Raw genomic sequence first — 21,706 nt, forward strand, 5'->3', positions numbered from 1 at the left:
GGAGAATGGCGCAAAGCCTTGGGACCCTGCACCCGAATGGAAGATCTGGAAGAAGCTCCTGGCTCCTGGCTTCGGATTGGCTCAGTTCTGGCCATTTGGGGAGTGAACCAGTAAGTGGAAGATCCTTCTTTCTGCCTCTCCTTTTCTGTGAGTCTGCATTTAAAATAAAAATAAATAAATCTAAAAAACCCACAGTTTATTTTCATATAACTTGATTTATTCCTTGTCTATAAATATTTCCAAGGCAATCACAGAATCTAGAAGGTTTATAGTTATTTATATGGTCTTTCACAAAGAAAATTCCTTATGTTACCCAAAATTTTTGTAGAATTTCAAACAAAATCCCTCAAACCCAAAATTTCTGTAGAATTTCAAACAAAATCCCTCAAGGTCCTCATCTTATGGTTTTTGTTTGCTTAAGAGACAAGAGGGTGAGTGCCCATGCATATTTACTTCTCAAATGTCCACATTAGCCAGGACTGAGCCAGCCCAAATTCAAGAGCCAGGAGATCAAGCCAGGTCTCCCATCACTGCCGTCTCCCCGGATGCACACAGGCAGGAAGCCGGAGCTAGCAGCTGAGGCTGCTATCGAACCCAAGGATTCCAACAGGGATGTGGCCATTTTAAGGATGCCTGTCCCCCAATCTAGCTTCTACTGAAGCAAGCATTAATGAATCCTTCCTATCAATGAGCTACTGAATATCAGACAGAAAACACTAAATGTGCAAATGGTTTATAGAGCTGATGCTGTAAAAATCACGATGAATATGTCTGAAGGTAAATCTTAAGACTTGCTCAGAGGAAACTGGGAAGTATTTCTAGCTCTTGTTTATTGAGCCTAAAAAGGGGGTATTTTCCCAAGAACTTGCAGACTTCCCGGTATTCAATAGACTCGGTCTGTTTTTGATCGCTGGGGCCTTCGTCATCTTTTATATCCAGTCAAATGTCATTCCGGTTAATATAGGGGTGCTCTACAATAAATGATTAGTTAAGTTAGCTGCAACCTTTAGGAAATAATTCTATTAATCAAGGCACACATTCTCTCCAAGTATCTTCCCACTCCACTATGCCTCCCAGAAAGGCTGCAAGCCCCATTAAGAAAACGTTTAAAGAGTGTTCCCCCCTAACCTCTATCTGAAATAAATAAAAAGATCTTCCAACTGCTGCTTTCCTCCCCGAATGTCTCCAAGTGCCAAGTCTGGGCCAGGCTGGAGCCAAGAGACTGGAACCCAATCGAGGTCTCCCCAGCTCCTGAGCTCTCCCTGCTGCCTCCCTGGGTGCCCATAGCAGAAAGCTGCTGGATGGGAAGCAGCAGAGCCAGGACTTGAGTCAAGTACTGTGACACAGGATACAGGCATCCCAAGAGTTGGTTTAATGGTGGCACTAAACTCCTGCCCCTATTAGCAATTTTCTGGCAAAGCAAAATAGACTGAAATATTACTTATAAATTTGACTGCATGGAATACTGTTAAATAAACTGGCTAAGTAATCTTTCTTTAAAAAATGAAGAGAAGCCATGTACAGTCTGATATTATAATTTGTGTGAGAATTTTAAGTGAAATTGTTGATCTGAGCCTTTAAAACAAGCTGCCTTCTATCCTATGCAAAAGAACTGTAAATATAAGTACCCCAAGAGACAAAACAATTGTCACATGACCGGTGTTTGCTGCAGGGGTTAGATTGCTACCAGGGATGCTGGCAATGTACAACAAGTGCCTGGTCACACCCTGGCAGCTCTGCCTCTGATCCAGCTTCCCGCTAATGCTCAGCTCCAGGACCAGGTCCCTGCCACCCACATGGGAAGCCTGGACTGAGTTCTGGCCTCCTGGCTTCAGTCTGATCTTGCCCTATCATGGCATTTGGGGAGTGAAATGGCAGATGGAACATACGTTTCTTTCTGTTTCTCAAATAAAATGAAAAGAAATAAAAGTTTTTAACTGCCCTCCCACATGTTAATTCTCATCATTTTTTCTCCAAAGAAAAATGACATAACCAAAAATAGTGTAATGTCAGACCCGGCATGGTGGCTTAGCAGCTAAAGTCCTTGCCTTGAACAGCCCGGGATCCTATATGTGCACCTGTTCTAATCCCAGCAGCCCTGCTTCCCATCCAGCTTCCTGCCTGTGGCCTAGGAAAGCAGCCGAGGATGGCCTAAAGCCTTGGGACTCTGCACCCACGTGGGAGACCCAGATAAAGCTCTTGGTTCCTTGCTTCAGATCAATGCGGCTCCAGCCATTGCAGTCACTTGGCGTGTGAGTCAATAGATGGAAGATCTTCCTCCCTGTCTCTCCTCCTCTCTGTATATCTGACTTTGCAATAAAAAAATAGAATAAATAGTAAAAAAAAAAAAATCAGTATAATGTCTGCATTTGGTAATCCATGAGCCCTACCTTCAATTTTCATTTTATCCTCTTGAACAAATATACTTAGGTAATTACTATTTTTAAAACTGCATCTAATGAGTTGTTAATATGCTAAAGTAGAATCTTAAAATTGGCTCATTAACCATTTTCCTACAGAAACAAATTACTCTACCTAAACTAATAAAAGATTCAAAAAAGGAAGAGAAATTCAAATGAGATTCTCAATAAAATGGGAACTCTCCACCAGATCTCCCTAATATATTCTAAATAGTCTAAATTATTTTTCATTTTAACCTATGAACATTTTACAGTGAATTAGATACAAGAGCTAATCATATCTAACACTGAGCAAAATCAAAAAAGATAGGGCTTCAAGTGACATATGTGCTTTTAGCATCCAACCTGACTTCTAGAAAGGTAAATTTGACGAGGCCACATGAGGAAAAATCATACACATCAAACATCATTGTGCGGATAATCTTAATAACATGACTATAATGTAAAAGATATTCACTTGACAGGACCAAGAGTCAAAATCAAGTTTTAATACTGTTAAAGAGGCATACGTAATTTCAAGGTACTAAACTAATGGGCAAAATATAGCTAATTTAAAACATCAGATCCAAAGTCACTGGAGGTATGGTTTATATAAGTAAGTATATTTAATATTCTCTATGTAAAATATATTTTATGTTTTCAGTCAGTGAGTTTTCCTAATTGCTTTTTACTTGAGTTAGCACAAAAAGCATGCTCCCACTCCAGGAGAGAACAGTACTTGGTTAGTGGGGAAAGACACACCAACGGTGTGACCAAAAGTGCAGGAAAGGGGCTAAAGTTACATCCAGATAATGCGCATGACAGGAAGTTCTCCCTCGGGGGTAAGGAAGATGTGATGAATATCCTAACTCTTTGGTCAAAACACAGCTGCCTTCCTTGTGGTCGGCAGAGATCCACGTGACAGGGTGGGATTCCTGAGAGAGGGGCTGACTGTGTGAGGGTTTCTCACTTACGGAGCAGTAGCCATCTGTTGACACAACGGATAAACCAGGAGGTTACAATTTACACCACTGACACAGGTTTGCTATTGATGATAAGGTATATTTTTCTTTCCATCACACAGTATTTGATTTTCATGTGTAGTCAGATGTTTGTCTAACCCTCAATCAAAAAGCAAATAACGGAAACCTGAAATTCTTTCAGAACACACATTTGATGTGCTTCATAAAATTCATGAATGTATTTGTCTTCAGTGTTACTTGCATGCAAAGAACCCAGCTTGGAGGGGACACTCCTCTCTGTCCGGACTGAGAATGACTGCCTGCAGTAGGTGGGATTCGAGTAGGCAGGCCACCAGGCAGCAGGGGAACATCAGTGTTTAATAAATGTCTATTGGTGTCAACTCAGACTGACAACTGAAACCTGGCAGTGAACTACTGGGAAGGAATACGGGAAGGCAGGACACGGCCAAGAGAAAACCTCCCATCCTTCCCCCATCATGTTCTTATCTTCCTGGGTCCTGTGGGTGCACGTGATACAGATGTTCCCTTCTGGCTCATGTATAAAATTCACACCACACAGTTACCTCTCTAGCCTACCTGGAGAGCAGTCAAACTGGGCAGCTAAGCTTCTGAAAAACCTAAGTACAGCTGACCGCTTTCTTTGGGTTACCATTCGCTCTTCCAACAGACGCATCCTTGACTCTGAATATATGCCAGTTGCTTCAAAGGAAAATTCCAGTTTGTGGCCACGGACACAGCAGCAGCATCCACATCTTTTCCACTATTGAGTTGAGACATAAAGAACACAATACAGAGTATACCGCAGTGAGACCCAACTCCGAAGCCACTGCCACTGGACCTGAGACCACTGCCACTGGACCTGAGACCACTGCCACTGGACCTGAGGCCACTGCCACTGGACCTGAGACCGTATGTCTGTGTCTTTCAGAAACTCACTAGTCAGTCCTTTTCCTCCACTTTCTCAGTACAAATTTTCTGTCACAACAGACAAAACTCCTACCAAAGTTAGTGCTCTTCCATGGAGTTCAACCACAAGCACAGCTGCCTGGCCCGGGATTTTCAGTTCCATAAGCATGATCTATGAGTATGCTAAAAGGACAGGCACAAAGTTATTCCTGTTGATTTAAAAACCACTAAGGAAAATTGGGACAAAAATCCAAAAGCCTTCGGCAAGGAAAAAAGCACAACTGGAACGGAGGGCTTAAGATGACCAAGACGCTCCCGAAACGAAATGCAATTCCAGATTTTCCATTAGCATTAAAATTAATGCATTAGGGCCTGGCATGATAGCCTGGTGGCTTAAGTCCTCGCCTTGCATACACTGGGATCCCATATGGGTGCCAGTTCTAATTATGGTGGCCCCACTTTCCATCCAGCTCCCTGTTTTGTGGCCTGGGAAAGCAGTCCAGGACAGCCCAAAGCCCAGCACACACATGGGAGACCCGGATGAAGCTCCTGGCTCCTGGCTTCAGACTGGTGCAGCTCTGGCCGTTGGCTCTTGGCCACTTGGGGAATGAATCAGGAGACAGAAGATCTACTGTCTTTCCTCCTCTCTGTATATCTGCCTTTCCAAAAAAAAAAAAAAAAAGAGATTTATGCGTTAACTAACAACTGATGGAACTAGGAAAGTCTAAAACGGTAACATTTTATTACACCCTCATCAGCTTATATGATGATGGGCATGAAAACGAAACGTTGAGTGGGGCTGACTTTCTCTAGTGTTCCCTGAAGGCCAAACAGCACACCCGATGGAAGGGAACAACCTTGGGGAGGTACGGCCTGGTGGAAAGCGGCTCCCAAATCACAGGTTTTAGTCAATGTGTAAAAAAAAGAACCATGTGATTTGAAGATCAGCCGTTATTCAATGTCAACAGTGCCTTCTGCACTCAACGGCACAACTCGAGCTGGATGGTAGTCTAGCCAGCATGGTAACCTCAGAGGCACGGGCAAAGCATGTCATCACACCGAGTTCTTCGTGCCCGAAGACTCTGAAAATGCTGCAGGGTTTTGTAAAACGTTTCAACACAAAAAGTCTACGAGGTGAACTTAAAATATCCAAGCAACTGGGACCAACAAAACGAAGGTAGGTAAATGCTTTCATTACACCATTAGTCAAGTTGGTAAATTGCTTTGACATTACGTAGTTCTATTGTGCAAAGTTAAGAAGTATACGTTAATGTTCTGATTCAATTTCATTGATTTCCTGTTCTTTTTTTTTTTTGCAACTAGGGAAAACAGCCCATCTAGCCAAGTTGCGATCTCTAATTTTATTTGTAAGTTTAAGAAATCTATGCATTTGTGATCACAGCCGTAATAACTGATGACTGGTTCCGGTGGTAAAATCTCGGCAGGAAACAGATTTAGCAATTTAAATGTTTTATAAGTTTTTGTAATTGAGGAAACTTTTCATAATCTGACATTTGTTAAAAACCACTTATTAGAAATTATGCAGCACAGTAGCTGTGGAAGTATGAGCTAGCTTCACAATTATAAAGTCAGCCTATGTAGCCCTCTGCTATTGTATATAGTGGCATAAACCCCACGGCGGCCTATCAGCTAACTGGCAGGCAGGGGGCTGCTCTATTCAAAGTGAGAGATACAAGCTGCAGGGCAAAAACCTGGCAGCTCCCATCTGACCCCACAATCCCCTACTGGTGACAGCTCCAAGCTCCATGGCAAATTAGGCCTTCTCATATTACAATTGGAGAAGACAGATTCCATTAGCAGTATCTGAAATTGAGTGGAGAGCTGCACTGTTATCAGACTTGACTCATAAGCACTGCTATTAATCAGAGCTATGATAGCATTTATATATTTCAAGCTATCTGCTGCCGCTGTGATATTCTGCTACAAAGGGTTGATGGGACTTAGGAAAGTGAACAATAGAGCTTTCTGGGAAAAGCAGAGTAAATCAAGAAAGTCTATGACTTCCGCACATTCTGAAGGGATTGCGGTTTACATAAATTTTCTCCCAATTGGAGATTGAGCTCTTCCTCATCTTACACATGGGATTTAGTTGTCACTCAATGGTAACAGCTGTGAAAAGGTGAAGCGGCCCACCGCTCGGAATATTGCCTTCGCTTTTAAAGCAATTAACCCATGAACAGGAGGATACCTGGTGATATCAAAGGGATTAGGCCAGGCACTGCATTATTAACATTTCCTTGAACTAATTCTAACTCTGACTAGCTGTCAGAGAAGGCTCCACAGTCTTAAGAAAGGGTTCCTGCCCTGCTTTTCTCCCTTCCCAAGGCAGCGCTGCTATCTGAGCCTAATATGTCCCTTTACTTAGAAGGAAATGCAAATGAACCAAGCTCTTAATATGCTTAACCAGTCTGAGTCAATGCAATTTTCATGCGAATATGAGAGAAATATATGATCAATTAACCAGGGATCAAGACAGATATTCTCCTGAATGGAAATGAACGCTCCAGTATTTCCCATTCTTCTCCAACTACAGAAACTTGGTGACTATTTGTTACTTATGCATAGTTACTTCGGAAATTAGGAAGAGCTTCACATTATTCTCTATGGCAATAATCTAAAATACTCTCTGAGCTGGAAAATCCAGATGTCCTGTAGGCAGGAGATTCTGCATCCTCTAAGGCATGGCATCTTAACTTCTCTTCTTTATTGAATGCAGTCTTAACCGAAGCTCGAAGAAAGGCAGACAGGGTTCGGAATCGAGCATTTGCTTTAAAGAAATTTAACCAAATTAATTTTCAGCAGCAGCATAATGTTTAGAAATGCACAATAATAAAAGCTGTAAAATGCCATGCAGAAAATACTGGCAGAACATCATCCGCCAGGAGACTTTTAAGTCTTACTGACATTGATCCTAACTTCCCTGTAGTACACTGGCATAGTTTAAATATGTCTTATTAATATTCTCATATCCTAGGTGATCTGGCCGACATTAAAAAAGATCTGATTTCTTACTGTATGATGTTAGTGGCAATAGAAAATGTTCTACGGGAAATCTTCCCGGAAGAGGGCCTCCTAGAAGAAGATGTCTGTGAAACTGCATTTGGAATGGTGAGTCACTGTCTTCCTTCGCTTTAAATAAGCACCAAGTTTGGGCCAGAGACCCTGGGAGAGTTTTCTTTCTTGTTCAGCTGCGCACTCAACAGCTCTGAGAATGCATTTCCCGAGGGTTCCAATTGGTCCCCAACAGCTGGAAAGGGAAAGGCTGACCCCCAAGAACCTCACCCAGGCTCACAAGCCAGGCAGGCCATTCTGAGCTGGGCTTTTCCTGCACTGCCAGCCATGCACTTCCTTCTCTTCCAGTACATATCCGAAGGGAAGCCGGAGACACTGGGTGATGGTAACCCCACCACTCCTGCCTAACTCTCTATGCGCTGCACTCACTAGGCGATTGAGCAAATTTAAGTGGTATTCACATCCATGATACAGGAAACGCATAATTTTTAAATTTCATTTGAGTGAGGTTTGTGAATTTCAAATAGAATAGGGCACTTTAACATGCTGCCAAGTTTTTTTTTAAGTCATTTTCTTCCATGCCTAGAAAGAGAAAATCCTAATTGTCATAAACTACATCATCTTAAACACACCGATGCACACATCAGTAAAACGAATATCACTTCATTATCAATGCCAAGTATCAGAACAGGTTCCCCTTACATAATACGCGCTTAAAATGCTCTCCTGAAGAGGACAGCACATAAAACACACACCCGGAAAACAACTGCTTTCAAAGTGCTGTTACCCTCACATGCTTTCTGCATTAGAGCAAGGCAAGTACGAGTGCTTACCAACCATTAGGGAAGACTGACAAAAAATGCAGCGTTAATGATATCTTACAGCTTTTAAAAGCAAGGGAGAGATGCAAGAAAAGCAAAAATTACATAGCAGTTGGAAATAACGAATAAATTGTTCTTTCAATCTAAGTCATGTTTACTGAAAAAAAAAAATAGGCTTTTTACATCAACACATTTAAACAGAAATTTGTTTTTGAAATATAATCTTTGTTTAGAAAGTACAGAAGGTCTTTATGTCTGCCCCGAGAGCTAAGTGTAGAGGATGCTACATGAACAATCACCCGAAAAAGAAAAATAACTGAACCTGTTAAAAGAATTCATTTACTGTACACCAGTCAGCACTGACTCTGCATGTGCAGTGCTATTCTCTTAAGTGAGGGAGGAAAGAAAAAACAGAACCGTTTTCTTGGATCAAAATCTTCAGTATGTGACATCAAAATGGAATGATGATTTGGCCCATAAACGAATGAAGTAGTGAAATGTCTCTTCAATAAATTCTGACCCAGGAATCAAAGTGTAAAGGCACATGTTTCACTGTAACAGGGACTGGAAAAAAGCCGTCACTGTAATGGCTACACAGACACCGTGTCCTGCTGTTGGGTTTATATTCACAGGAGAAAGGTTTTAGAGGTTAAGTTCAGGTCATACAACAAATGAAATTGTAACAAGCCAGCTGACATTGTATAATGTCTTCTTCCACTCAATCAATAGGCTACTGTTAGTCCTATTACCATAGAGATGGCTTCTCCTTTCTGGAGGCCGCCTATTGTTTGACAAAACAGATTTGCCACTTGAACCAGGTTGCTCCCAAAGGACGTGTACCTTGTCAATTATTTGTATTCAGAATAATGAAGTATTTTCATTTTAAAATGTAGAGAAGAGATAATAGTGTTACATCCTGTTTTTGAAAGAGAGCGACTTTTCCAAAACTACTGTAGCACTAAATCACTCCAACACAGATTAGTTACAGCAGTTTTGATTTAAAACATGTGCCAACCACTACATTTTTCATTAACACTCTCTATTAAAAGAAAAGAGGCCCTGGCTAGAGTGCTCATCTCAAACCCAAGCACTCAAGCCTAACGACCAATGAGAACTATTTCTTCATGTGGACAAATCAGAAGAAAAATATTGCCCAAATTATTTGCATTGTGAAAAGACTATAAAGTGGAATGGCATCAATGACGTATTGGAAAAAATGCAGAGAGTTTTAGGAACAAGTCACTTTTATTTTTGTTGCCTAACAGCTATCTGCACCACATAATATTTAATGTATAATCAAGTTCCGTACATGACCTTCTAAGCTATGAAAGAACTACCAAAATAACTGTAAGTGCTAGCTTGCTTTAAATGTCTATCCGAAAATGCCTTATGAAAATGAGTTAACGTGCAAGTTCAACAAAGGACAGTACATTGCAAATTTCAAAACAGATGTTCAAAAATAAAAGATTATTTTTCTCTCTGTGGAAATACTGGCAGGCTCTTCTTTATGAAAGGCTCAGAAGTCATCCTAAGAAGGACTGTCCTGGTAATTTAGAAAAAGGACTCAAAACACAAATTAGCGCAGAAGATATGCTGTTTAAATATCTCAGCTTTGAAGATTTGGTTATCACTGCAGAGTGTAAGACTCGATGGAAACAGACAAAAACAGAACAAATGATCAAAATGTATTTAGAAGCTGAAAGCTTTGTGTACAAAATTTACACTTGAGAGTTAATGTGAACCTTTCCATAAACAACGAAAAGAATTTAGCTAAAGGTCAACATTATTATGACTTTATTACACAAGTCACTGAAATAATGTTTGAAATTATATCTACTCAACTTATACTACATTTTCATATAAAATGCTTTGTTTACATCATAAAACTTGAGAAGTGTTTTAATCTGGTGTTTCCTCTTTGGAGAAATGATTGCATTTCTGCTATCTTTTTCTTAGGAAAAGGTTAGGCATTAAGAAGGAAGGAGACAGAAATATCAAAGATGAATGAATTTTAGCAATATCCTAAACTAATGACTAATTTTTAAAAAGCGAGGTAGCCTTGCTAAAGCAAGAAAAGCTTTCCTCAGGGAAGCAAGTGGGGTCTAATCTGCTGGCCTCCCCTACAGCTCCAACGGAACAAAGTGAAACCTGATTAAAAGCACATCACAAATGTGGTTTCCTGAGTTAATACCCTCGTGTTTTTTTTTTAAAGTATGCAACATGTTTGTATTTAGAATACAATAGAATTAGATCTTAGCAGCTGCCCATCAGTGACCCTGTGAGGAATTAAATGATATTTGCCATTTACCAAAAGGTGAACTTGACATCGTTGAGTTAAACTGGCCCATCTGCATCCTCATAAAATGACAAACCTCATTAGTTCTGCCTGCCCAACGAGTTGGGATAATGAACCAGTGACACCTTCACTCCACTGAGGGAAGCAGAACAAATTGTGTAATCATTTGAGGAGTCGAATGCAGATGAAATTACTGTAAATGAAGGGGGCGACATCACAGCAAAGACGGAGGGAACAAAAGGCTCCTGTCACGGGCGTCTCTGACCAGAACACATCGACATCTCCACTGGGTTGAGGGGGCATTTTAACTAATCAACTACTTTACCTGAAAACGGTGAAAAAAAGCAACGATGCAGCCGCGGCTCCAAACAAACCACAGAGAAGGTTGACCCTGTAGGCGACAGAGCCAAAGGGGCACAGCGTGATAGCCAGCTTCGCCAGCAGCGTGAACAGTGGGTAGCCGGGCGGGTGGGCAACCTGGGGGGGGCACATGAGCCGCAGTGAGCAGGACAGGAAGTGTCACACTGGCTGTACCACAAAGCAGCCCCTTCCTCAGGCCCGGGTGCAGGGTAGGCACCCAGGCCTTGCCGTCTGAAGGCTGGGTGTTCTACTGTAATCCCCTGTGCCAATACAAATAAATATCTTCTAAGGTGGAGTTGGCACTGTCTATCACATGAGGCATCACAGAGGAGAAAAGGGTGACATATTGCATTGTCAGCTCCTCGGCAGCGCGTTCCAGTATACTAGGGTCACGGACGAGGCTACAAAGAGAGCAAGTTGGGGAACCACACCTTGGTCGGAAAGTTGGAAGACCACACTGCTGCCGGATTACCACCACACTGACAGTCGGAAGGTCTTGCCTAAAGGGATCATTCACCATAATCAAGTTTATTAAATAATAAACTTATTAAAAATTGTTAACCCGATTTATTTTATTCTCCACAGCTTATACAAAATTTGGGGTGGTAATAAGCCAGCCACTGTATATATAGGAAAGGCTTTGCTTTATAATTTCGTTTAATTGGATTTAAAACTTTAAGTAAATTGTCACGTACTGTACTTATAAGTTACTAAAAACTGGGGTTTGGAAATAAATTAATCTACTTTACTCCATGCTTAATTAAACTTTCTTAATTCCTAAAAACTGTTAATGAGAGCATTGATTAAACAATAAAACTAATACTTACTCCAAGCTCATGCGCTGCTGTGATCAGTTCCCCTGTGAAAAAATAATGTAAAACCAATAATTACTATTAGAGAATGACACTCCTCCAAAGTTTTCAAAATCCAAATGCTTGCATTGGGGTTTTGCATTAATTTGACTGGCTAAGACTATAAATCTGCAGAGATTAAACAGCATGAAGCGGCCCAAGAATATCTGCTCCCGTAGGTCTTACAGGACCGACTATCTCCGATGGCTTTTAATAACTGGTCAGTGGCAACGCAGGTGAATTCTGGCTTTTACAGAGTGCTTGTTTCCCTTCCTGAAAAGCTGCACTCACTTGCATACAAAAATGAGCAGAGTTCAAAAGAATCTGGGGGGAGGGTGGGAAATGGAAATCAACAAGTTTCTTTTGATACCAAAAATATTTTTTTTTTTGGAAAGCCACACACCATTTTTTTTCACGCTGTACATTTCCTGGTAACATTCTGAACCACCCCAGTTCCGTCACAGGGCATTCATGTAATGTGCTGTGTCATCCCTCAAGAATCTAGTACCATCTATGATTATGTAGAATGTGCAGGTGTCTGAGGTCTGGGCACTCCCTGAAAGGTGCCACTTCATTCTAGCACTACTATCTGTGTGCTTTCTCTGCAGTAATTAGGTCAAGTGCCTTCTAACCATAACTGTTGTCCAGGTTCTTTTGGTAAGCTTGATCCCATTTCTCACCCTGAATCATTAAATCATTGGTGTCTTTGATGGTTTCCCATGATCTCCTTCTAAAACCACGATGCAAGTAACTCAGCGAGTGCTTGTTAACACAGCACATATCTACAGCACAGCGACTGTTCCCAACTTCCTGTCCGAGTACAGTGAAGTACAAGCATGTACCGATGCTGACGATTTTGTAGAAAACGGCCGAGCACCTCTAATCAGAAAGTCTGAGATGTAGACCTCAGGCTCCGAAGAGCTCTCAACTGTGGAGCGTTTCAGGTCTCAGACTTCCAGAATCAGGATGTTCAGCTGGTGAGGTCTAGGCACACGCCCCCCAAATCTGAACACCTGCAATCCCAAGCAGGTCACGCTCAACTAGGATGAGCCACTAGGAAATGCATCCTTCCACACATTTCAATGTGGGCCGGCACTGTGGCTCAGCACGGAAAGCTACCGCCTGTCATGCCAGCTTCCCATGTCGGTGCCCTCCAGCTGCTCCACTTCTGAGCCAGCTCCCTGCTGATGTGCTAGGAACACTGGAAAATGGCCCAGATGTTTGGACCCCTGTCACCCACGTGGCAGACGTGGACTAAGCTCCGGGCTTTGGTAGTCTGTGGCAATTTGTGCAGTGAGTCAGTGGGTGGAGGATCTCTGTTTTTTTCCTCTGTGACTCCTCCAAATAAGAAAATCAATCAATCAAAAGTATATCTCAATACTCTTTCATTTTCACCCAGCCTCAGCTCAGGCCTTCATCTTCTCTGGCCTGCACTGGAGCGATAGATTGACTGATTGTTCATCTTGACATTGAAATCATTTACCTACCCCGGCCCACCCTCCCGCCCCAGAGTGTCTTAACATTTCTGTGTCCACCTTCTGCTTCCTGCATGAAACCGGACAGTGTGATGTACAGGTCCCGCTGTGAGGCCTAGACCCTTGGAACCTACGCCTATGGGGTCAGGTCTGATTGCGCTGAGCCCTGCCACCACTCCTTGGATGCCCCTTTAACACTCATTCTGTCCCCACTGCAGGATCTTCCCCATTATTCTCTGCTAAACCCTTCAGGGCCTGGCTCAATCCCCCCACCTTCTCAGACACACTGCTCCCTCCTTCACTGACGCTGTTTGGGCCATTTAGCACTTACTTAGGTGGCCTTGTATTTCTAAGTTTAAAAATATTCTCCTACCTATTTCAGGATCCTGCCAAGTTTATGGCCACCTCTCCCTCCTCCAGCCCATGCCGACTGTAATGAGCTTGCCCACGGGCTGACAGAAAGGACCCATTACACTGAGGTACTTGCTACTCAAATACCCCTTTCAAGTGAATGAGCAGCAGCCCTAGAAGGCGTGCCCAAGACAGCTGCTCGATTTAAGTCAGTTCCTTCAGGATGCCTTTGAAGTTTTCTGAAAATAATTCAGTGGCATCCTAAACCCTAGCCACCCTGTTCATATCCGAGCTGCTTCTTTTTATGATCTAGAAAAGCTTAGAACCACTCCCTTCCCAACCACTGTCAAAGATATTTTATGATGTAATTTTGCAACAGATTAGCTCTTGGGTCTTCAGTCTCAAACCACTTTAGTTGAGTTTTGCTGTTCTTATCCCTTTAAAAAGCGTGTGAAGGGTTGGCCAAGTCCAGTTTCAAGGTCACTGGCCGCTCTCCTCCCCTTAGATCTAGCACTAGGAGCAACAGAAACAGAAACCGCCTATTGTCTCGAGCTTCTTTTACCATCACAAAGCCAACAGGCTGTACCTGTTGGCTGCTTTCCAGATAAATCTGGAATGTGACAAACTTCCATCAACTCTTATCAAGTGTTAAACCAAAATATAATTAGAAAAGAGGCCACTCTTCAAAGCCTACAAATGCATCCCCAATAAAGAAGGGAAACAGGACTTGAATGTGACAAGCAGTGAAGGATAGCAATGAAAGCCTTAGCTCCCCCCCACCCCCGCCGAGCCCTCCCAATCCTGCACACGGGGGAGTCCTTAAAGCTGAGCCCTACACCACCCACAGGAGTGCTTTCCAATGATGGAGATTCCTTGACTGTACCTTAAACTTCCTAATGCAATAAAGACCCTCTGGAGTCAGGGCCCAAGCTCCCCGGGTGATTCTGAGGTCCATGCAGGTGCGAGGCCCAAGGCCTTGCTGTGTGGTTGGCAAACTGCAGGTGAATTCGTAGCCCGCGGTATAGGTGCTCAACCTTTATAACCAGCGCTCTCGCCCATCAAACCTGTCTTTAACAAGTACAAGCGTTTATCTGCCATCTATAATCACACAGAGAAGCGAATCCAGCCATTTCCGCCTCCTTCCTCTCTGAGCTTGGGCACTCTGGCCTCTAAACAGTGTGTGTGTGTGTGTGTGTGTGTGTGTGTGTGTAGTGGCGCAACCCACACTGTCTGATGGATTTACGGCACGTAACTTGGCCCCTTCAGCAAGAATACATACTTGTCATCGGTTTTGCAATGTAGTCCGTTTATTGAATCAACAAGCACATTTCATAAACAGGATGGGCAGCACATTTAACAAAGAACTGCCATAGATACGGTTCAACAAAATTTCCATACTGGCATACACTTGGAAAGCAATTTATTAATCATCCCCCCAAATCAACGTAAAAATGCTAGAAACAGTCAGCACCCTGCATCTGGCAGCAAACTGGAACACCTTAAAGGTGAATATGTAACTTTATTTCTTTTGGGAAAATAAATGCTGAATGAATAAAGCAAACATCACATATTTGGAGTAAGACTTTAAGCATCATTGTATATATCTATGTGGTGGCAGCTAAAGAATGTCATTTCCATTCGATGACAGAGGGGGAGGTGTGAAGACCTGCTGCGGGCTAGCTGCGGGACACTGGGTGTGGCTTACCTTTGCTCATCCACAAAAGGGACCCCCCAGACGACAGCTGGGCAGTGACCAGAGCACCCGAACGGCCCTGCATACAGCAGGCGCCCAATGAACGCAAGAGTTGTTGTGTACCCCACCCTCAGCCCTTGGGCTCCAAACACGCGCCGAGTACCTTGGCAGAATTCTTTTTTTTTTAAAGCAGAACTACCCAACCTCTGAATAATGCTCTCTGATGTCAAAACTTTGGCAAGGCTCAAGTTATTCCTGTTATTCCATGTATATCTCAGTAATAAGGAGACCCTAACCCTACGGTGCTCTGTAAGTACACCAGGAAGGACTCCCCAAGTGGCCGGCCGCCTTGGAGCTGGCTGCAGCAACCTGCAGCCCCGGGGGTTCTCACTGGCCTGACCCCAGCCCCCCGGCACTGCGGCCTGGATTAGCGAACCTCCTGGCGCCAAACAGGCCAGGGGTCTGTCACGGAAAACGAGACCCTTTACCAGGGCCTTGCCAGGAGCTGCCACGCGGGTTCTCCTGCTGACTGACCCAGCAAGCCACTGCCTTTCATCCCTTCCACTCCAACGATCCCCAGGTCTTGGGGTTCTGGGGGAGCCCCAACCCGCCCACTCCAAACCGCATTTCCCTGTGACTGCCCACATCGGAGGACGCCCGTGCCACATCCGGTGACCCACGTCGAGACTACGGAGGGATGCAAAGGACCGACTCGGGACCAGAAAACTGCACTCAACCCTGCGGGGGCCCCCGGGACCACCCTGCGAGTACTTTACCCGAGTCTCCCCCCGGCACCGAGGGCGGCAGCGTGCGGGCGAACACGGCGGCCACAGCGGCGAACACGGCCACGCCGCCGCCGAGCCCGCCGGAGTGCCGCGGCCCGGCTCGGCCGGCCTGCCCCCGGGCCTGGGCGCTGCCGTGGCCGCGGGGAGCCATGTGCGCGCGGGCGCCGAGCCGGGACGAGGCGGCCACCGGGTGCGGCGACCCCAGAAGGACGGCGCACGCCGCCTGCCCGCCGCGGCTTCCGGGTCGGGCCGCCGCAGGCCGGACCGCACCTCCTCCCGCCGGACCAGGGGAGGACAGAATGCCGGGTCTCGAGGCAGCCGGGCCGCGGGAGCCCCGAGACAGCATTCCGCGCGTGGGTGCTGTCGTACGTGCAAGGAACTCATCGGCGGGACAGCATTCTTTAAGTGAGCTTGGTAAAGGGCCATCGTCTCTCTGGCTCCTTCCTCCCCCCCCCCATGTTCACGGCGACTTGGTCGATTCCGACAGAGACGCGCGAAGCGCCCTAAACCGCTCGAGGGAGGGCTGCTTCTGCCACCTGTGGTGTGGGGTGGAACTGCAACCGAGGACGGGGTGGCTGGCTGTGTTTAAGGCGCAGGTGGCGCGTGTACCGGGGGTGCGGAGCAAGCCAGTAGAAGCATCATCAGTTTCTTACCATTGACCGCACTGACACGAGAGATTCTAAACCTGCGTGTTAATTATCAAGTCGTTGAGTACCTTTCAGAGATTTTAAAATATCCCCCACCCCCCAGATTAAGGAAAAGGTTGGAGACATAGTTTCTATATTAATACAAAACAGTTCACTGTAACAAAGACGCTTTCTACCTTTGCAAAGAGGGCTTTGACTGCAAAGCGGGCAATGATGCAGAGACGAAATACAGTTAGCTGAAATGAAAACAGAATGGGAGAACCAGCCCTAAACAGGGACTCTTAGCAAAGCCCCCCGTTTTTCCTGTTACTGGTGGGAGGGAGAGAGGGCAGCCTCTACGGACTGTTTCTCAAAGCACATTCAAAGTCGTGACAAGCTCAAAGGCGCCCTGAGCAGTCTGACACCAGGAACTCTGCGTCTGCAGTGTAGAGCGGCCTGCCCCCGACGGGGACCGGCAGCGTGGCATACCCCTACAGCGACCCACAGTCCTACCTTAGTCTTTTCCAGGGGCAGTTGGCTTTCCGTGTCTGCAGCTTTTGCATCTGCACATGCAACCAGTTGCAGCCTTCAAACATGCATCTGTTTACAGCAAGTAGAGCTTTCTTCTGTGCTTATCCCCCCAAGCAAGCTAGTATGGGGTGCTGTTGATGAAGTCATTGCATTGCAGTAGGTTAAACCTTACAACGAATTGAAGGACCCCACAGGATACGCACAGGCCACACGCAAACACTGTACTGTTTTGTATTGATGGGGTAAACTTGAGTGTTGGCAGGTCTGAGTACCCGCATGGGGTCCTGGAGCAATCACCCACAGATACAAGGGGGTGACTACGTTTATGTAAGACCTCCACGCTTTGACCATGTTCCTGCCAGACAGGTGCTTCTGCTTGGACCACAGCTCGCAGCTCCTTTCCATCTATTAAACAAGGCAGCCATGATGGCTGTCAGCCTCGGGATGGGGCTATAGGAGACTGACTCTGTTTTCGACCTCTCACCTTTTCTCTGTGAGGAAGCCGACCCCAGGCTATGTGCTGTGTCCAAGTCTACATGGCCAGGAACTCAGGGCCAGCCTGCAGCCTCCGGCTGGGGAGCAATGCCAGCCCATGACCTCTGTGAAAACAGCAGGTGCCCCAGCTCAGCCTGCAGATGGTGGCAGTTCCAAAGGAAGGCCGTCTACACTGCTATCTTAGGGCTTCTACACTGCTGTCTTACAGGAACAGAGATAGTAAGTCTTCTTTTATACTGATAGGTTCAGGGTAATATGAAACTTGACAATAGACAAGACAGGTTGTCCTCCATGCTTTTCTAACAGATCAGGCTAATGAGCAATAGCAGCTGAGCCAGGGTTTGCTTCCTTCCCTGTGGGTCCATTGCATTATTTAGGAGCTTGATGAAATGTCTGGTGCCTTGGCTGAATTGGCTAATTCCCCCCACACCCCTTACAAATGCCAGGGTCCCATTTGGGTGCTGGTTTGACTCCCAGCTGTTCCACTTCTGATCCAGGTGTTTGGGGGTGAATGTGGTCGGGTGTCACAGGAGAATGCAGAGGGGTACAGCTGGGCCTTGAATGCCCACAACTTGGACAGTTGGCTCTCAGCAAAGCAATGCGAACCTGCGAATTCCAAGTTCAGGGCAGGCCTGGGAAGGAGCCTATACTTGGCAATACTCCCAGACCGTCTGACTCCATCTCTCAAGGGGCCTCAGGCTGTTCCCTGCCCCTAGAAGCCCTAGCAATAGCCCCTGCCTTAGGTTTCCCATTGGCCACCTGCCTCTCCACTCTGGCTCTGCTTCTGCCCAAGCTTCAAATGTGGGCACGCACCAGGGCAGTTCAGACTGTTCCGTGTGTTTATCTTTCTGAGATGAAGGGTTTAAACAGCAGCCACAGAATGGCATATCTCAGAAGTCAGCATACCCACCTCACCATTAAACTATAGATGAGTTGGGACCAGTGCATGGCTCAACAGGCTAATCCTTTACCCTGTGGCACCAGCATCTCATTTGGGCACCAGTTCATGTCCCAGCTGCTCCACTTCTGATCCAGCTCCCTGTTTATGGCCTGGGAAAGCAGTGGAGGGTGGCCCAGGTGTGTGGGCCCCGGCACCCATATGGGAAACCTGGAAGAAGTTCCTGGCTCCTGGCTTTGTATTGGTTCAGCTCTGGCTGCTGCAGCCATTTGGAGAGTAAAACACTGGATGGAAGATTTCTCTAACGATCCTTCTCTATGTAAGTCTACCTTTCAAATTTATACATATAAAAACAACAACAACAAAAACTATAGAGGACTTTATATCCCAATTTCTCCCTGACTCCTCCATATCCACATCCTAACAGACTTCTAAACCTTAGGGGACTTTGTCTTATTTGCACTGTATCCAAGTGATGATTAACAAAATATCTGTGTAATCCATGAATGTATGAATAAGGAGAGTCCATTAGCTTGTATCCCCTAGGGATTGGGTTAGGCTGCTAAAAACAGGTACTGCCTCCATGATAAAAACACTTAAGCTTGAATTCTCTCCCCATAAAGGAAGTCAGGAATATGGTGGAAGTCAGTGTCGCGCCGGCTCAGCAACTCTCCAATGTCACTGAGGACAAAACTGTGCCATCCCGGTCAGCTCACACTGTCAAGTTCATCTGCTGACACAAGAAGCTGGCCCATGCTTCCTTGGTACCTGAGGAAGACGGGAAATGAGCTCTCTGGAAATGTCACTGTGCAGTTCTGTCATTTCTTACGGGTTGCTGAGCAACTGGCAGACCTTAGGGGAAAATGAAGCTGGGAAATGTATCTTTGTTGCAGTTCAGCTTGTCTGGGGTTTTATTACAAAGGAAGAAGGGATAATGGGCAAGTAGCATGCCCAGAGTACATTGGATTTGATGACAATTCCAGAGGCCAGTTTCAGTAGAGAAATAACTATGGAACCAGGGGCTGAGGAAGTGGAAATAGAAATCTGGGGGTGGGCATTTGGCACAGCAGTCACGTCACTGCTTGTGACACCCACAGCTTAGTTCAGCGTACCTGGGTTCGAGTCCCACTCCGCTTCCAACTCCAGCTTTATGATAATGTAAGCGCAGGGAGAGAGCAGGTGAGGGCTCAAGGACAGGGGCCCTGCGAGCCGCTCGGGAGACCCGGATTAATTGTAAGCTCCTGCCTTTGGTTTATCCCAGCCATGGCTATTATGGACACATTCAGAATAAATCAATAGAGGGAAAATCTCTCTCACTCTTTCAAAAAACAAAAATAAGCAAGTAAGTGAAAAAAAAAATAGAATGTATTTGCAAGAAGTTTGTCAGTGAAGGAAAGGAGAAGAGTGGCAGGGAATCCCAGGGACCAAAGTGTCAAATGAGCTGGTGGTTTTCTCCTTTGGAGTTCAGGAAGGTGGGCCTGGCATGGGAGCTTACTGGCTAAATCCTTTCCTTGCAACCACTGGGATCCCATATTGGCAACGTTTCGTATCCTGGCTGCTCCATTTCCCATCCAGCTCCCTGTTGGTGGCCTGTAAAAGCAGCACAGGATGGTGCAAAGCCTTGGGACCCTGCACTTGTGTGGGAGACCGGGACAAAGCTCCTTGCTCCTGGCTCCTGGTTTCAGATCAGCTCAGCTCTGGCCATTGTGGCTCCTTTGGGAGTAAACCAGTGGGTGGAAAATCTTTCTCTCTGTCTCTCCTTCTCTCTAGTAATCTGCCTTTCCAATAAAAAAAAAAAATTGTATTTAAAAAAAAAAAAAAGACTCCAGGTGGGTCTCAGGACGGGGCGTCTCATGCCTGGATCCCCGACAGCCGCCATGTGCACATGGTGAACTGTTCCTGGGCGGCCAGTGCGCCATTTGGTGCTAGGCTCTGGGGATTTGGTTCTTTGAGTTGCTGCTTAATTAGCTCCAGGTTGAACCCGTTGTGCTTCTTGGACCTGAAACATGCAGTAACTCTTCCTTTGCAAAACTTGTAATCACTAATAATGCTGAGCACCAAATACCAGTCCATGCAGAAGCTATGGCTTGGGGCTTGTCCTGCAGAAGTAGCTCCAGCAGCTGGCTAATGTGTCAACTGCTAATGGAACAGAGTAGATCAGGCACAACTGAGCAAACCTTAGCCCACAAGTAAAACTAGAAACCAGGAGGAAGCAGAGGTCATGCTGAGCTAGGCTCTTGTATCTGCTGGTCTGCGGAAGCCAGGGACACTAAGCCACAGAGTCTAACGCAGCATTCAGGACAGGGGAGGGGCTGTGCCAAGCTGAGTCAGAGCATCCATTGGCAGGCAAGTGACCTATGGCTGGGAACAGACCCGGTTGGGGAGCAAAGGGGACAACCCTAGCTGGGCTGAGGTTCCCACCAAGAGGCGCGTGGCCTGGAACGGAGGCTGCGTTCTGATCTGGAAACAGTTGTAGTCTCCCTTGGCACAAGTGCGGACTGGGATTGGATGCACCGAACCGGGCTGGAGCCCAACACTCCCTGGTGTCCTGGAGGACCAGGGCAGATGTGCGATGGACTAGGCAAGGTCTCAAACCCCTACTGAGCCATGTGTGAGCCATACGTGGGTATGGACAAACCATGGCTGGGCTGGAACATCCAACAGCAAGAACCAGATTGGATGGAAGGCCAGTCAGGAAAAGCCACAGTTCCTGCTATGACAGGAGGTGGACTGAGTAGGGTTGGCTCATGGACCCACTGGTAAGCGTGAAACCTGGCATTGGGAGAGGTTCTGATGGAGGAGCCTGGGCAACTCCTCTGGCAGGACACAGACCTGGCAGGTAAGCGCAAGAAACATGATAGGAAACAGCCCAGACAAGGCCATGGAAAGCTACACACTGGCATACAATTGGCAAACATGGGGGCAAGACCAGGCTGAATCTGTCCACGTCATCCACTGGCAAATCCAGGCACCAGTGTGGGTCGATCCAGGTTTGGTGGCAACAAAGACTAGTGCACAATATGGAATGCCGAGGTGAGGTTGCCTGTACCGGAAGGGACCACAGCGCCCAACCAGCCTGAGAACAATAAAGGAAGTGGGCAGAGCCAGCAGGGGAATAAGGGAGGGTTCCTTTGCTGGACAGCTACTTCCGCAGGAGTGCATAGGCTGGGATGGGGGCAGACCAGACTAGGCAGAGCTACCAC

At 45.9% G+C, this 21,706-nt stretch overlaps 1 protein-coding gene across 1 annotated transcript in view; it reads right to left on the reverse strand.

Moving 5' to 3' along the window:
- TMEM260 (transmembrane protein 260) overlaps positions 1-16,179 on the reverse strand; it is a 54,819-nt gene extending 38,640 nt beyond the window's left edge. The window contains exons 1-3 of the mRNA XM_040968492.1: positions 15,945-16,179; positions 11,626-11,657; positions 10,764-10,915 (exon numbers count right to left, since the gene is read on the reverse strand). Of these exons, the coding sequence (XP_040824426.1) occupies positions 10,764-10,915; positions 11,626-11,657; positions 15,945-16,104 (344 nt within the window). The 5' untranslated portion in view covers positions 16,105-16,179. The remainder of the gene's footprint in view (positions 1-10,763; positions 10,916-11,625; positions 11,658-15,944) is intronic.
- Between the last annotated feature and the right edge of the window lie 5,527 nt (positions 16,180-21,706).

This window comes from Ochotona curzoniae, unplaced genomic scaffold (genome assembly GCF_017591425.1).
Source record: "Ochotona curzoniae isolate NIBS_2020 unplaced genomic scaffold, NIBS_Ocur_1.0 scaffold_4701, whole genome shotgun sequence".
NCBI lineage: Eukaryota > Metazoa > Chordata > Mammalia > Lagomorpha > Ochotonidae > Ochotona > Ochotona curzoniae.